The sequence below is a fragment of the Salmo trutta genome, chromosome 32 (genome assembly GCF_901001165.1).
Source record: "Salmo trutta chromosome 32, fSalTru1.1, whole genome shotgun sequence".
Taxonomy (NCBI): domain Eukaryota; kingdom Metazoa; phylum Chordata; class Actinopteri; order Salmoniformes; family Salmonidae; genus Salmo; species Salmo trutta.
In genome coordinates, this window is record NC_042988.1 from 13,294,464 (window position 1) to 13,312,640 (window position 18,177).

Genomic DNA, 18,177 nt, shown 5'->3' on the forward strand with positions numbered 1-18,177 from the left:
TACAGACTAAGCTTCTTCTGCCTGTAGGTTATCCCACCAATGTGAAATGAAAGGATTTGAAAAGCATAAATGAATCCAAGTATATGTCAGATATGACTGGTGTTACGTAAGTGAACGGGTCCATAGAGGGGTGTGTACACCATATGGATGAGATGACTAATGACTTGAGTAACTTCGTATTTTTTTAGAAAGATGCACTTCGCATGGGCATGGTCTAATGGAATCAACAGTATGAAGGAAAAAGGAAACCGCACACTGCTCTTGATAGTATCACGGATATTTAATAAGCTTTACGTGTCGGCCGGCTTTCGTGAATTCTTTTTAATTAGCACCCTTATGTAGACCTAGCCCTACCCACATCCGTTCCACGCATCAACAATCAAATATACATATCTTAGTTGAGCTTTCTTAATGAAACATCAAATCTATTGTTGTTTTGGGTTGTTTATCAAAGTCAGCTGGCTAACGTATTGTTCCTGCTTTGTAGCATAACCCTCTGGTCCTTTCCCAGGTAGGGAAGCAGGGAGAAGAGAAGAGAACAGCCGCCAGCAACATGTCAGCCTATGTCAGCAGTAGATCTAGGAAACGGTGAGGCCGGGAGAAGTCTCTTCTATATCACTCGACTTGAATCACTTCACTTTAATCTGCACGTTGAGACGTCTCACAACACTGTTTGAACAATGTTGTCAATCTTCAAAACAGTGTACACAAGGCACGGAACTCTGTGGTCTTTTGCATAACAGCAAATGTATTTTCAAAATGTAAATGCTTTCTCTAAACAGCAAATACGTTCATCAAAACTATAATGATAATACATTATCAAAAGAACACGACCGTCTGCAAAAAGAATAACACAGCCATGCCTCTTGGGACAAGCTGAAAGAAACAGAAAGTTAGTCTGCATCCGATGTAATCAATAGATCTTCAATGCAGACACATCATGACGATCAAAATACATCATGATGATCAAAATAGGAATAACAACTATTAAAAGGTGCAACTACTTTCCTTTATGCATATTTCACCAAACAATTTCATGCACATCAAATCAAATATTGTTTCTGATCAAAAAGGAAATTAGCACATTGTGTGCATGGATTAATTCATTGGTATCTTCAGAATCTAATTCCATGTATTCAATACGTAGGCTGGTCTGTTGACAGGTTTGTAGACTTTCCATCACCAAGCAGGAAAACTATCCCCAATTGAAATAAGGGCAATGTATTTAGTGATGATCCACTGACTGGGCACACCAAGTCATTTCAAAGTGGACAATTGGGTAATATTTGTTTCAGACGATGATCAATGAGATTACAACGTAGACGCATCCGACCCCACTTTTCCTCCAGAACAGGCTGAATTCTTCGGGGCATGGATTCTACAATGTGTCGGAAACATTTGTTGCTAAATTGGTATCAAGGGACCTAATGTGTGCCAGGAAAACATTCCCCACACCAGTACACCACCGTCAGCAGGCAGGATGAGTCCATGAACTCATGTTGCTTACGCCAAATCCTGACTCTGCCATCAGCATGACGCAACAGGAACCAGGATTCATCAGACCAGGTAATGTTTTTCCACTCCCAGTTGTCCAGTGTTGGTGATCACCTGCCCACTCAAGTTGCTTCTTCTTGTTTTTAGCTGATAGGTGTGGAACTCTGTGTGGTCATCTGCTGCAAAAGCCCATCCGGGACAAGGATTGTCGAGTTGTGTGTTCCGAGATGCTGTTCTGCACACCACTGTTCTGTTGTACTGCCCCGTTATTTGTCTGTTTGTGGCCTGTTAGCTTGCATGATTATTGCCATTCTCCTTCAACCTCTCTCATCAACGAGTTGTTTTGAGCCACAGGACTGCCGCTGACTAGATGTTTTTTGTTTGTCGCACCATTCTCAGTAAACCCTTGACACCGTCGTGCGTGAAAAGCCCAGGAGGGCGGCAGTTTCTGAGATACTGGATACTGTGCGCCTGACACCGACGATCATTCCACGCTCAAAGTCGCTTAGGTCACTCGTTTTTCAATCGAACTAAATGCCTCGAAGCCTCTCTGCCTGCTTTATATATCAAGCTATGGCCACTTGACTCACTCTGTAGGAGCGATCCATTTTCGTGAACTCAAAAAGCCAGCGAAAAGCTTGTTGAATTCCCAATGTGTTATTACGAAGCATAACCAAATTCCAATAGAAAAACAATGTCTGGTTTTTGGTTTAGTTGTCAGCTAAATGTGCTATTATCACTGCACTTTAAACCATTTAAAACCAGAACAATGAATGGGAATACAATGTCAGATACTTTGTTTATTTATACAACACCTTAATGTGTTATCACTGTGCTTCATCTAATAGCACAAACAAATGACCTGGATTACAGTTGAGATTACGTTAAATGTACATGGTGCAAGGGATCAATGGCGTTGGAGATTCTGGGCAGATTATTATAGCAACGTTTGATCTTGAACTTTCACTCTTTCTGTGATTACATTAGAAGACACTTTATAGTTAATGTCACTCAAAATGTGGCTATGGATGTGTTACTCATTTTAAGGTTGAATAAATATTGTCACATTAGTTTGTAAGCTTGCCTTAACTTCAGGATATTTAGAATATTGCAAAACTGATATTGAATTGTGGTTGGTTGTCAACACAACCAAATATCAACATAGAGATGTATCTTCTGCTTGGATAGTTCCATCTGTGCCGTTGACTTAGTCTGGCTTTAATTCCAGTTTGTCGACAAATTAATAATTGATCAATTGAATTCACGTCTCCATCTCAACCAAAAAAATGCAGTTAAAGCAGACTTGAAATGTACTTTAAATAAAGTTTGATTTGATTTAGTCCTATTCTTTTTGTTAGATTTTTGGTTGAGATGGAGATGTGAATCCAACATGTACATTATTAAGTTGTAGATAAAATGTGATTGAAATCATAGCCCTATTTGTAGTGTATATTTTTAGTTGAACCGTGGGTTGAATTGAAACTATATCAGTTGATGACTTCGCAAATGCGATATAGGCCTAAATAGCATCATTGATGTTATGAGTGATAAAGTATGGTCACATTTCATTTGCTATGTTAAACCTACCCTTAGGAATGACTTCAATAGCAACGGTGAATATATTTAGTCTTTATCTGGAGATCTCTCAAGAATCATTCTCAAGATACCACAATGGTAATAGTCAGTGGCAAATATCAAAGCTTAGAAGTATTGGGCTTGGTGAGAAACTTGGATGGGAGACCGAAGATATAGATGTATATCGTGGCAGACCAAACTGGGGCCCGTGGACCAGCCCGTGACAATGCTTTGTTTGGACCGTGAGGACCACTAGGGGCCCCCTACCAAAAAAAGTATATATATATATATATACGTATATATACAGTACCAGTCAAAAATTTGGACACACCTACTCATTCAAGGGTTTTTCCTTATTTTTACAATTTTCTACATTGTAGAATAATAGTGAAGACATCAAAACTATGAAATAACACATATGAATCATGTAGTAACCAAAAAAGTGTAAAACAAATCTAAATATATTTCATATTTGAGGTTATTCAATGTAGCCACCCTTTGCCTTGATGACAGCTTTGCACACTCTTGGCATTCTCTCAACCAGCTTCACCTAGAAGGCTTTTCCAACAGTTTTGAAGGAGTTCCCACATATGCTTAGCACGTGTTGGCTGCTTGTCCTTCACTCTGCGGTCCAACTCATCCCAAACCATCTCAATTGAGTTGAGGTCGGGTGATTGTAGAGGCTGGGTCATCTGATGCAGCACTCCATCACTGTCCTTCTTGGTCAAATAGCCCTTACGCAGCTTGGAGGTGTGTTGGGTCATTGTCCTGCTGAAAAACAAATGATAATCCTAAATGCCAACCAGATGGGATGGCGTATCACTGCAGAATGCTGTGGTAGCCATGCTGGTTAAGTGTGCCTTGAATTCTAAATAAATCACAGACAGTGTCACCAGCAAAGCACCCCCACACCATCACAGCTCCTCCTCCATGCTTCACGGTGGGAACCACACGTGTGGAGATTATCCGCTCACCTACTCTGTGTCTCACAAAGACACGGCCGTTGGAAACAAAAATCTAAAATTTGGAATCATCAGACCAATGGACAGATTTCCACCGGTCTAATGTCGATTGCAAGTCTCTTATTATTATTGGTGTCCTTTAGTAGTGGTTTCTTTGCAGTAATTCAACCATGAAGGCCTGATTCACACAGTCTCCTCTGAACAGTTGATGTTGAGATGTGTCTGTTACCTGAACTCTGTGAAGCATTTATTTGAGCTGCAATCTGAGGTGCAGTTAACTCTAATGAATGTATCCTCTTCAGCAGAGGTAACTCTGGGTCTTCCTGTCCTGTGGCGGTCCTCATGAGAGCCAGTTTCATCATAGCTCTTTATGGTTTTTGAGACTGCACTTGAAGAAACTTTCAAAGTTGTTGAAATTTTCCGGATTGACTGACCTTCATGTCTTAGAGTAATGATGGACTGTCATTTCTCTATGCTCATTTGAGCTGTTCTTGCCATAATATGGACTTGGTCTTTTGCCAAATTGGGCTATCTTCTCTATTTCATCCCTACCTTGTCATAACACAACTGATTGGCTCAAACACATTAAGAAGGAAATAAATTCCACAAATTAACTTTTAACAAGGCACACCTGTTAATTGAAATGCATTCCAGGTGACTACTTCATGAAGCTTCCTGTGGCTTACCGCGAAGTGGTAGGCCACATCGGGACTGCCGAGTGCTGTCTGTCCTCTGTTGCAACACTCTACTGAGTTCCAAACTGCCTCTGGAAGCAACATCAGCACATGAAATGGGTTTCCATGGCCAAGCAGCCACACACAAGCCTAAGATCACCATGCGCAGTGCAAAGCGTCGGCTGGAGAGGTGAAAAGCTCGCCATTGGACTCTGGAGCAGTGGAAACGCGTCCTCTGGAGTGATGAATGACGCTTCACAATCTGGCAGTCTAACGGTTGAATCTGGGTTTTGCGGATACCAGGAGAACGCTACCTGCCTAAATACATTGCGCCAACTGTAAAGTTTGGTGGAGGAGGAACAATGGTCTGGGACTGTTTTTCATGGTTTGGGCTAGGCTCCTTAGTTCCAGTGAAGCATACAATGACATTCTAGACGATTCTGTGCTTCCAACTTTGTGGCAACAGTTTGGGGAAGTCCATTTCCTGTTTCAGCATGACAATGCCCCTGTGCACAAAGCGAAGTCCAGAAATGGTTTGTCAAGTTCGGTGTGGAAGAACTTGACTGGTTTGCACAGAGCCCTGACCTCAAACCCATCAAACACCTTTGGGATAAATTGGAATGCCGACTGCGAGCCAGGTCTAATCGCCCAACATCTGTGCCCGACCTCACTAATGCTCTTGTGCCTGAATGGAAGTAAGTCCTCGCAGCAATGTTTCAACATCTAGAGGAAAGTCTTTTCCCCTTTGCTGTTCTAGCAGCAAAGGGAGGACAACTCCGCATTCATGCCCATGATTTTGAAATGAGGTGTTCAATAAGCAGGTGTCCACATACATTTGGTCATATAGTGTATGTAGACAACGGTTCAGTGCTGGAGATGATGAAAATGATGTTGAAAAGAGGAGGAATTGCCCTTTAACATCATGCTGTTATTGTTTATGCATGTAGATTAATCTCATATCAAGTGTTGGTTTTTGCTGTGATCTCTGTATGAAGAGCACTGTGTTAAGGGTACAGTTGGTTTGATTATGTGGTTTTGAAGAATAAAGAAACAAAGGTTTTAGAAAATGTTGTCCTCACTCCCTGTATCTAGCAGATGAGTTGCTCCCAGACACTATAATCCACAAACGCAAGCTCTGTTATGATATAAGGCATCTTCACTTGAGAGTTGACAACTCAGTGGTTTGGATTGGTTGTTTTGGAGTATTGTTATTGATTGATCTGTGACGCCGTGAAGGAGCAGGTAAAATGTATTTGGGTGCCTGGGCTGCTGGAAGTGCAACGATAGCGTCCATCCAGATCTCCCTCCCTTATGCTTGAGGCAGCATCCACATTAGGGGCTAATGCGTTTCAATGGGTTTCAGTCTCTGATGTTAAATTGACATATGTAACTTATTATTTTGTATTATTTATTTTTTAAGAAATGTGCAAATTTAAACTAAATCAGATTAATGTAAGTGTCAATCAGTCTCAATCATGTTGAACATCTGGATGGAATAGCTTTGAAATGTTATTTGAGGGACTAACCTCTAGAGGGCAATGTTTTGCAAGAAGAAAGAAATCACTTTTTCAAGTAGTCTAGCCAAGCAAGCCTCTTAAATTACTCCTTACTTACTTTGCTTAAGGTAGTCCATCTCAATTGATGATGACATCCACGACTGCTTGTGGGTTTGCTGATGACTGTATAATCTGATGTGGTATGCACTGTCTGCCACAGTCAGAGCACACAATGGCCCGTTCAGTCCTTTTTTTCCGCTGCCAACTGCACACCTTGTTGGCAGAGCCCACGCCATATGGAATGGTCCGTGGCAACAGTCTCGAGGAAGGCAGGGTTTACCCCAGACATCTTTAGTGAGGTCTTCAAGGGATCCTTTAGAGTGCTTTTTCTGCCCAGTGCGACGGCCCAGTTGTAGCTGTCTGTACTCCATCTTTCCCTGGAAGGCGGTCCTCTAGCATCCGGATGGCAAGGCTGAGTTATCTAAGCTGCTGGTGGGTGATGGACGCCTCAATGCTTTTGTTTCTTTGCAGGATCTCTAAGTGTGAAACACGGTCCTGCCAGGTCACTTTCAAAACGCGTTGGAGGCATTTTATGTGAAAAGACTCCAGTTGTTTTAAGTGTCGACTGAAGACTGTCCGTGTTTCACATCCATAAAGGACTGTAGATACACACACTGCCTGGTAGACTGCAACATTGGTGTCTAGGTGCGGGTTGCTGTTGTTAAAAACTGCTTCCAAGGTATTTAAAGTGTGGTGCAATGGCAAGTGAGGAGGAGTCTGAGATGGAGAATGCTGGTGGTTCAGGTGGAGGATCAGATGACCTGACAAAGGACCTCTGTTTTTGGGATGTTAACAGACAGCCCCATTCTGCTGTATTCTCTCACAGCTGCTGTGAGGGTGACTTGTGGAGCTTCTAGGCTATGAGCGCAATCGTTCTCCAATCATCTGCCTACTGAAGCTCATGTCTCTTTAATGACCCCTACAACCACCGACACAAACACACACCTCACAATGGCTTGGTGTTGGAGCAAAAACCTGAGCAAAGGCAAAAAGAGGAGAGGTGGGAAGCCAGCCGCTGATGTAGATATCTGCATGTATTATGAGATCTCTGCATATTGGGTCCTTGCAGAAACATGGGCAGCTCTAACTGGCTGGTCCTGCATGGTAAGGTGTGCTATGACCATACATATATAGTTCACAGAATGGACATACAGTATGCCCTCTGACCATGGGACATACAGTATGCCCTCTGACCATGGGAGTGTCCATTCTAGGAATTCAAATTCTATAATTCGGACACACTGGGACCTGAAGAGTGACACTGGAGGTGGGTGGGGTCACTAGGAGGGCGGGGGTGAGGATGACCTGACTTCTAGAGAGGAAAAGGGCCATCAAACACACTTTCCCACCCCACCCACCCAGCCAGACAGACACAGAGGTCCACCCAACTGTCTTGTCTACGCCAGATAAGGGTGGGGATTACACAGCTGCTGTCACTTCTTCCTTAGAGAGGAGACCTCACACAGAAACACACAAGCTATGTTCTGTGAGTAAAACATCTTCAATAGACTCTTGTAGGACTGCAGTAAAGAATGGTGAAAATGCCACCCATGCAGTCACAAGACAGGGTAAATACTTTTTCATTTATTTATTTTATATCTACAAGAGTGCCCTATAGGGTGAAGGGGCAAAGGGTCTATTTAGAATTCCCAATAACACCCATCTCTGCACTGGGTCTGAATGAGTAAAAACCTGATGAATCATCCATGGCTTTATCAGCTGTGCATTCCATTAAGGCAGGGGGTTTAAACCAATTAGATCCAGTTAGGAGACTTCACAAAAGTTACAATATCTATTTCTGCAATCCATTTCCGTAGCGTACAAAACAAAGTCAAGTGATTAGGCATTTGGCTTTAATATATTTAATTGCAAAATATAATTATATACAGTACATTGTGTAAGGAAAGAGGGTATGCTTTGACTAAGACCCACACCCCTCTCACAGACAGTACAAAGTCCAGTAAGTTTTATGACCAGAGTAAAAGCAGAAATACAATACATAAGCATACATATTTCTTTGTTTCTGAAACTGAATGCAATTCAATGCTTTCAGTGTCATTCACGACAGCATAATAAAAAATGAAACAAACAGTTCTTATACCGTTTAAGTAGAGGAAAGTGAAACATTTGTTTTTCCTTCTGTCTTCAGTCAGTGCTCACTGCTACACTGAGCCGGGGGGAAGACCAAATGTTTGTAGTCTTTTGATCAAATGCTTGATTCAACTCTCAGGCATGCGTCGACTGGCACATCATGGGCGACAGTGGGGACCGTCATTGTCAAGAGGGAGAGAGAGAGAGAGGTTGAGGCGCTGGGAAATAGACAATTCCTGGAAACAGATCTCATAGACTACATGTTGGGCGTAGGCTACCCACCCATTGTGTCTAGTCCCTGACCCCAACACAGACTGATGCTTGGCCAAACCCCTTCATCATGGCCTTCCTACACCCACCCCATACCACATACATTCTTAACCCTACACTCGGGGGCAAAGAGGGCTCTCAAATATACACAAAACACATTCAAGGACAGGATAGCTACCAGGTGAGAGGGTATATCACGTTTTGTTCTGTAGTTACATACAGAAATAAACATGATGGAGATCCTATACGGATAACTACACTTAGAAAAAAGGGTTCCAAAAGGGTTCTTCGGCTGTCCCCATAGGAGAACCCTTTTTGGTTCTAAGCACAACTCTTTTGGGTTCCATGTAGAGCCCTCTGTGGAAAGGGTTCTACTTTGAACCCAAAGGGGTTCTATTAAAAGGGTTCTACCTGGAACCAAAAAGGGTTCTTCAATGGGTTCTATGAGGAAAGCTAAAGAACCCTTTTAGGTTCTAGTTAGCACCTTTTTTTCTGAGTGTACAGACCGTGAGCCACATGGTCCCGTGTGGCTCAGTTGGTAGAGCATGGTGTTTGCAACACCAGGGTTGTGGGTTCGATTCCCACGGGGGACAAGTACGAGAAAAAGAAAATGTATGAAAAGCATGAAATTTATGCATTCACTACTGTAAGTCGTTCTGGATAAGAGTGTCTACTAAAATGTAAATGGAGAGTGGGAATTCCTCAAACAGAAGTCCTTTGTCATTGGTTATCAACTCAATTGGAATGTCCAGCAATGCAAGACTCACGTTTTCCCAGCCAGAGGGCAGGAATTCCACTATATAAAATAAAAATATTGTAAAACATGTAACTATTTTAGCATAGTCACTGTTAGGGTTCACATCTGGGACAGGATGGCGATGGTGATGGAATGGATTGTCAAGAATGACATAAGTCCATAAACCCTACTATCTTACATACTTTCCTAAGGTGTGTAGGGAGTCGAAACGTTTGCATGGCTGTCACCACTTTTGGTTAGAGGAGCATCGAGGAATGAGGAGAAGATGAGTTTTCAAGAAGCAACCCAGAGGATGTTGACCTGACACGCTACACAACACAGATGGACCCTTTCTTGAACCCCTGTATCCTTGGACGATGCTCATGTGGTCCAACTCATTCTGTATCAGTGCATCCAAAAAGCTCATGTGTCAGGTGTTTGGGCTGTGAGGTTGTTTTGATAGGACTCAAAAGAGCTAAGCCAATCATCAGCGGGTGGAAGATGATAAGCAGTTCTCTGTAAAATAGTTGAGTCAATGGCCCCAGTCTTGAATCCTCAGGGGATGGAGAGAGTGAGTCTGAACATGGAGGTGAGACAGGGTGGATGAGGACTGATCCAGGACGTCCTATCAGGAGCTGCCATCTCCGTTCTTGGTCTTGAGCACCACCAGGACCACCATGATGGGGATGAGGCAGATGGGGGTCATCACCAGGGCAAACACGATGCTGGGCGGGGGGTCGCTCAGCGCCTCGTTGGGACAGTCCCGGAAGAACCTAGAGTGGATGTTTACAAACTCATTCTCCACCATCCTGTTGGGCCAGGGGATCAGCAGACACTCTGCTATCTCCTCCGTGCACATGGTGAAGGTGTTATACATCCTACAGGGAGGGATAGGAGGGGTACTATTAGTACAAGGGAGGGCAACGTTATGTGCTCTGAAAGACATTATTAAGAGTTTCATGGTATGGATGTATCATTAATGAGTGAGTTAACTCTGATTTCACTTGACTATGTGTTGGGTTTCTCAAAACTACTGTTTGAACTAAGCGTGTGATAATGCAAGACCAATGGCATGATACGTTGGATCAGAAACAAATTCAACAGAATAGTAAGTGGATTAAAATAAGCATTTAGGCCTACCTCTTCACATTGTTCCAGTTGCACCAGTCTGTGTTGTTTAATGACTCCATGCCACCTACAAAATGTCTGTAGCAGGTTTCCTTAAATAAGGTCGCATAGCACTCCGTCCTTGGGGGATACGCCTCGCAAAACTCACAGTATTGTTCACAGTTAACATACGTATTCCCACAACCTGTACAGTAAGAGAAAGAGAGCGGGAGAATACTGCAACGTTAGAAAATCAGTTCTTTGAAATTATTCAATCATCTAAAATGAATCCATAAAATGAAGGATTAGAAGAATGTCTAGAAGATTCATGGTTACACATTATTACTAACAAGTCCCAGTCTAATCTTATGTTGATTTAACAGCAAGCGGAAACAGCAGCGTCACCTCTGATTCAACACTATTAACTGGCCTACATGTAGAGTCAGAAAAGTAATAATGGCCCACCTAATCCACTGGAGAATCCGCTCTCTTCGGGGATAGCACCTAAGAAGAGAAAATGACAATACATTTGTATACATTTGACTGACCAATGGTTATAATCACAACAGAAATGTCTGTTAAAAACAGCCTCTCTTACAGACAGACTGAACAGCGGTGTCATTCAACATCTTTTTTAAAGAACGATCAAATCTTCTAAAAATGTTTTTGAAATGATCAATGTAACATTTAAGATCCCAATCAAAACGAAGCATGCAATGAATGTTATCTTTACTGCCGCACATCGTGTCAGCAACTCAATCTGAATGTCCAGCAACGCGAGACGTGCGTTCGCTGCCGCCCGGGGCCGAGCCCACACACTCACCAGAAAGAACAGAGAGGAGCACCGCAAAGAAAACAAGCGCTCCCTTCATGTCAGAGAAAGTGAACATAGGAGAGTTTCCCCTACTGACTGACGACCATCTAGACTGAGCCTGAACTTCTAGCACCGAGCCCTGCAAGGCATAACAGGAAACTAGACAGGGGTGGAAGCAGCTAGACACGGCATTACCCTCGGTTACCAGATGTCAGATCGGTGTTACCCGCTGTTAGGTTACCAGATGTTCCTCGAGGATCTGTCTGTCTGCCCTGCGCCTTGGCAGCAAGCTCTTCCCCTCTCCAGAGCATTTCTTTAGGACTGTCTTGCCTTTTAAAGGGGTGGAGGCTCAAAAGACTGTCGTCTCTCTCTCTCTCTCTCTCTCAAATAAAAGTGAGCACACCCAAGTTGGGCTGGACTCACATCTGAAAACCCTTTACTCTTTAACTCTAGTTCTGCTTTTTAGTCTCCATTTCTCACAGTCAAAGGCCTGGCCGACTTGCAGCTTGTGATTTATTTGCCTTGAGGGCTGCCTCTGCCAAATCGGAAACATAAGTAAACATTTAGGACCAGGGCGTTTAGGGTGGATGTAATCATGACTACGCACGGGTGTGCTGTGCAGACAGCTGTGGATTCATATCTGGGTTAATGTGATCATATCTGGAAGTCGTTATTAGAGTCAGCCAGCTGTTTGCCACAGGCAAGTAATGCAAATCTCCAACTCACTAGGACTTTCAGCGTTCACACAATAGGATAAGCCTGGGAATATGGGTGGACTCCTCCTGGATCTTTATGTAGTACCTGAGCCATGTGGAGCTGCATGACTGTTACAACAGCAGACTACTGTCTCGGTGTCATACTGCTTTTCAAAGACAACGCATTAGACCACTTCTTCATCATCAATAAAACGATTATTCATATCTCAAGCTCCTTATCAAAAAGGATGTTTTTCAAAATAACAAGTCTTTGTCGATTACTGGGATGAAATAATAACATTTAAAGTGACTTTAAAAAGATTTTGAAGATATATTCTCAGGACTATCTATGCTACACAATGTGGTTGGGCCCCTGAACACATCTGTTCGCTGAGCAACGGTTTTGATTTAGTAATGACATCAGGAAATGTGTCTTTTCAGCAGAGGAGGAGCTCAGAGTTTGGTGAGTTGGAGGGGAGCGGAGAGAGAAAAAAAGGAAATCGTAGGGTGAGGAACAGTGAAGGGGGACTAGCTGCTCCAAAGTTCCAGTTGTTTCACAACTCTAGAGTTCTTGTTTTGAACACAGCCATCACATGGGGCGAATGGTTAACAAATACAGGAAGTGCAGACCAGGTGGGGGGGCTGCCTGTAAACTAGGTTTCAGTTAACCTTTGACCCCAGACAATTATGGGCCTTATGTCAGCTGCTGCTAACCCCATTGTTGGGGACCTCCCCACAGGTTTGTCTTGGCTTCACGTTATGCTAGAAGCCTAGGACTCTTGGCAGAGAGCTGCATCTCGGTTGTCTTTCATTTTTTTAAGAGGTTGGCCAGTTCTGTTCTGAACCCATGTGTTTACAGTGCTTGTCCAACAAAGTCCCCCATTGATTCAAATATAATTTCACATCAAAGCGTTGCGCGATAGAGAAACCTCGATGGTAATGTTTGTTTAGAACATTAATGGGGTGTTACACCATTAGAAACATTTCCAACATAATCCAACTGTGATCATTATGTTGTGTAATACCAATATTGTGAAATAGGTGTTAAATTGTTGCCTAAAAATTTTCAATTAATCTGGTAACTTACCGGGGTATTCGTAGTTTGCATATGTTGTTGAGTCATGCCGTGAAGTGAAACCTAATTGATGAGAATAGCATACTGTTTAATCAAAGTATTGATGTAAATGTAGTCATCAGTACATTTACATTATAGTCATTTAGCAGACACTCTTATCCAGAGCGACTTACATTAGTGAGTGCATACATTTTCATACTTTTCTGTACAGGTCCCCTGTTGGAATAAACCCCACAACCCCGGTGTTGCAAGAGCCATGCTCTACAAACTGAGCCACACGGGACCCCAAAGGGACCCCCATCAAAGTGAAGACAGTCTAACAAAAAACATTTGTTGTTGTTCCCTTGGTCTTTAACACTAGTTGACATAGATGAGTTGTGTTAGTTGATGTAGAGACCATGAGAAGAGGACCACAGTTATTTACCTGGTGTGGTAGCTTGTGGCGCCTCGTTAGGTCCTATCAGACCAGTTGCTGTAGAGCTCAGTGCTACAGAAACAGACACAAAACAGGGACAATGTCAATGGAGAGTTCTTTACAGAAAGCAAGAAGAAATAGATGTATTTTTTACATATAGAAGACTGATGAACATATAGGACAGACAGAAAGAGAGGAGTGGGAAAGAGAGACAAATGAAGAGAGAGCTGGTCAGTGGCAAGGAGTGTATCCTCCCTTTGTTCTCTGAATAAAGTCTGAAAACAGTTCAGTTCAGCCATTTCCTCAAACACAAACTATTTAATTTAGTCTTTGAATAACTTGGTTTGTTTTGTTTTTTGAAGTAGAGGGACCTGATCTGGGAAATTGTGTCTAAAGTTGAGGTGTTCCTTATTAAACCGTTATTGTGACATTGTGTTCTGTGAAGACTGTGATTATCTCAATCACATATCTTGTGTATTTGTTGGTAAAAACCGATCATATAAATTAGAACAACAATCTGCTTAAAATCTTCAAGAAAGACACCAGATCCATAACATCATCATACCTATATTTAACCTCTGTTTCTTCACCATTGGAGCATGAAAATGTTTTTAACAAATCAAAATCACTTAGTTTAGGCTACTTAAAACAAGAATCTAATATTAGATCTGCCAAGCTCTTACTACAATCCCTTACTTCAGCGTGCGCTTCTAAGCATTCCACTTACTGTAAGAGGTGAAATCTCGGGCAATATTTTACATACTTTTTCTCTCAGTAGTTCAACATACTTCTCCATACCCCTGGCCGTCTTTATATACATATAGTACTCTGTAAATCATCTACTTACCCCAGAGAAGAAGAGGCAGAAAGCAGCAAGAAGAAGACACGGGAGACGGATTAGGGGCTTTCATTTCTGCCTGACACTGCTCTGTTCCTCTTCCCTGGTGGACCCAGATTACATATCTCAACCTTTCTGCAGGAAAGCTCTATAAAACAACAGGAAGCTCTCATTTCCTAGGATGGGCGGCTTGGGCGGGTTCCCACAATGGGACAGATAGCCCCAGACGGGGAGAGCTACTGTAGCCCACTACCACTTACAATACAATCCATCTCTCTCCTATTCTCTCTCTCTCCTTCTCACCCGACTCCTCTCTCTCTCTCTCTTTCTTTCTTTCTCTCGCTCGCTCTCTCCCTCACACTCTTTTCCCTGGTTTCTCTCTCTCTGTCTCTCTCTCTTCTATGCTTCCTCACACTCTATTAGACGTTGAGTTTGGAAGGAACAGTAGTCACTGAAGGTCTTCATTTTGAAAATAGACTGCTGACTAGCTGATGACCCTGTACCTTTCTCACTTGCTCACATTCTGTGATTAAACTGATTTGCAGACCAATATGTGTTCCAATACACTGTAAAACCATTTTTGCTCTAAATGTGTTGATTCAACTTAAAATACTCACTGCAAGCAGCTGCAATACAATTTCCAGTTTGCTCAACATTTGGGTATATTATCAATGACGTTGAAATGTCGGTTGGAGCATAATTAAAGTGTGCGTCTTTCTTTCTTTTTACATATTAGCAAAAACAACATAAATTCTGAAGTTGAATTGTATGTTCACTCAACTTAAAATTTTAGGTTGAGGGAACATACATTTCAACTTGAGAGTTCATTTTGGTTCAGCTACAATAATATGCCCAAATGTTGAGCAAACTAGAAATCACATTGCAGCTGAACTATTTAAGCTGAACCAGTGTAGCGAATTCAGGATTAGCACCGACCAGGACACAAACCCTGGTCCAACGACTGTCCAACCAACACCTTAGCAGTTACACCAAGATATCCGAAGTTGGCTGAACTATAATATAGAAGATTGTTCAACTATGGAAAAGATTTTGTTATTGACAGATGGCAGTTATATTTCTTGTTTTGGTTGAGTAAAGTATGTTAATGATATAGAGTCCCCTTTGACTCCTTTCCAGTTTGTCATGTTTCAATTAATGGGCCAGACAGTGGATTCTTTTAAATCACCACAGACCAGATAAACAGGTGAAACAATCTCAATAATGGTTTGAGCAAATCGACAAACTTTTTTTTGCTATATGTGGTTTAAAGCATCATATTTCAGCCTCTGAAGTAAATGGTTTAGTTGTAAACTGGTCCCTCAAATCCATCTGACATTGACCTAAAATCATTGGGTTAGAGTAGTATCATGCCAGCTCAACAATTTACCAATTCCAAGTCCAACCAGAATGGATATGCACGCTCCAGGGACATTTTTCTGCATTGCATTCTTTACACAAATATCTTTCTTTGAAACACAAAAATACAGCCTGCTAGACTTCAGCTGTCAAAAAGGTGTGGCTGTCTATTCATATAGACTGGATATACACTGAGTGTACAAAACACTCAGTGTACACAAAATGCTCTTTCCATGACATAGACTGACCAGGTGAATCCAGGTGAAAGCTAAGATCTCTTATTGACGTCACTTATTAAATCCACTTAAATCAGTGTAGATGAACGGGGTATGAGCGGGGTATGGTGGTAGGTGCCAGGTGCACCGGTTTGAGTGTGTCAAGAACTGCAACGCTGCTGGGTTTTTCATGCTCAACTGTTTCCTGTGTGCATCAAGAACAGTCCACCAAAGAAGAACATCCAGCCAACTTGACACAACTGTAGAAAGCATTGGAGTCAACATGGGCCAGCATCCCTGTGGAACACTTTCAACAACTTGCAGAGTCCATGCCTCAACAAATTGAGGCTGTTCTGAGGGCAAAAGTGGGTGCAACTCATTATTGGGAAGGTGTTCCTAATGTTTTGTACACTCAGTGTAGCTTGCTTGAAGTGGAACTATTTTTAAGATGTATCCTCAATGTTGATTCACAGTAATTGAGATCACAAAGGCTGAAATGAATAGCTTCAACATGCTCTTTGACAACACAAACTGTCAATAAAAAAATGTGCTATTTTGTTATGTCTCAAGGCTAGAGCTCCTTGTGAGAAACAGACGGAGCTGAATCAAGTTTGTAAGGAAACTTATATCAACTTCACTTTGTTTGTAGGGAAACATTTATTAACTTAACACTAACAGTGAAGTGTACATAAGTCAAATATGATTTGGGTTTTCTGTCACTGTCAGCACAAGGTGTGTTGGGGAGGTCCCAGCTGGTGATGAGAGGAGATATGTTTTGGTGTTTCTGTATTTATTATGTGAGGTAATGGCTGATGACAAATCTCTCCCCCCAGCAGTAGTTCTGTGGAATGTCTCAACCCCTGCAAGGCTGTCATTGGCATATCCACAGAGCTGCTGTAGTACATTGAGACACTGCTGGGCCCTCCAGTACACACAAAGAATGACGCATTCATTCATCCACGTCACTGATGTACTGTCTGCCTCAGCTGGGACTGAGCTTGCTAGGACTCTGGGCCAAAATGACTTCCACATTTCAACACAGATCAATGATTTGTTTTTCTTTTTACAACTGATTGAATAAACCTCCAACGTTTAAGGACTTGAGTACATTAGCTCATCTGAATCCGCGCAAAGCCATCAAGGGATAATGCAACACATGTCATCTGTACGATTGGTGCCATCGTAGAATTTTCACCATGAACTCGGCTACACTTCTTCTCTCTCTAGCGGATCAGCTTCCACCAAACGATTCCATTGGGAGGCTCAAATAAATGTTCAATGGGCTACAAGACACAAGCATATTTGAGGAATGTCGGAAAACTCTTAGCTCAGTACCTCAATGAGAGAATTATTTGAGATGATTAATATCTGTGTAATGTATTTCACCAGCTGCACCGATAGGCCTCTGAACTGATGCATCTCCACTCTCACATCTGACGATATAAAACCCTCTTTCCAGGTGCCAAGAGTTACACACACCGTTTACATTAACAACTTTCCACTGATAAGGGCCTCCCCCTCAAGCATATCTTCCTGCTTTCTCATGTTGGCTATTGTTTCACTGTCCAGTATAAACTCGCCACGGCCCAGATCAAGCACCAACGTGGATGTGCCAGGAAAGAGAGAGAGCGGGCAAAGAAAAATGCACCGTAGAAGAGCACTGTAGGTGACACACTGAAACAGCCTTACTGTCTGCAGTGTAAGAATTACGGATCAGGGGCCGTATGTATCAAGCATCTCAGAGTAGGAGGGCTGATCTAGGATCTAAAAGGCAAGTTAGCAAGTCAGCGCTCCTACTCTGAGATGCTTAATGACACCAGGAATACACAGCCAGTAACTATGAGTGAGAATCAGAACTAATTGAACACAAAAATGATTCCATTGTAGGTGGCCTGGACATACTGTGCTAAATGTGAATCAATGATCAATAAATGATCAATAAGGCCCGATGATACACAGTAAAGACTGAGCATATGGTTTACGTCAAAAGACAGCAACTAGACACATTTTGAAGATGGTTTCATTACTTAATCACTCTTTTATTCTGGTTTGCCTGGTGTTTTGAAGATGATTTCATTACTTAATCACTATTTTATTCTGGTTGGGCCTGGTGTGTTGAAGTGGATTATGTTATCCTTGTCCATCCTGTTGCTTGTCATTCGGCCCACCCCTGTTTTATCACTTACACTATCACCCAATGGCCCGATCATAAACCAGCCGTAGACTTGTCATTCTACACCCTGGAAGAAATGTAGGCCTAATATAGTGATATTGGTACAACTGTAATATAATGGAGAACTTTAA

The 18,177-nt window shown here is 42.3% G+C and overlaps 1 protein-coding gene across 2 annotated transcripts; it reads right to left on the minus strand.

The window, feature by feature from the left end:
* Positions 1–9,609: 9,609 nt before the first annotated feature.
* Positions 9,610–14,485, minus strand: LOC115171132 (receptor activity-modifying protein 1). Of its 2 annotated transcripts, XM_029727662.1 has the most exons (6): positions 14,312–14,485; positions 13,474–13,536; positions 13,062–13,112; positions 10,931–10,969; positions 10,499–10,670; positions 9,610–10,236 (listed from the first exon to the last, which is right to left on the minus strand). In XM_029727662.1, exons 1-6 carry the CDS (start codon positions 14,373–14,375, stop codon positions 9,987–9,989), a joined length of 639 nt encoding a protein of 212 aa, XP_029583522.1. In that variant the 5' UTR covers positions 14,376–14,485; the 3' UTR covers positions 9,610–9,986. The 2 variants fall into 2 exon arrangements, with proteins under 2 accessions (XP_029583522.1, XP_029583523.1); XM_029727663.1 differs by lacking the exons at positions 13,062–13,112; positions 13,474–13,536; positions 14,312–14,485 and adding an exon at positions 11,289–11,749.
* Between the last annotated feature and the right edge of the window lie 3,692 nt (positions 14,486–18,177).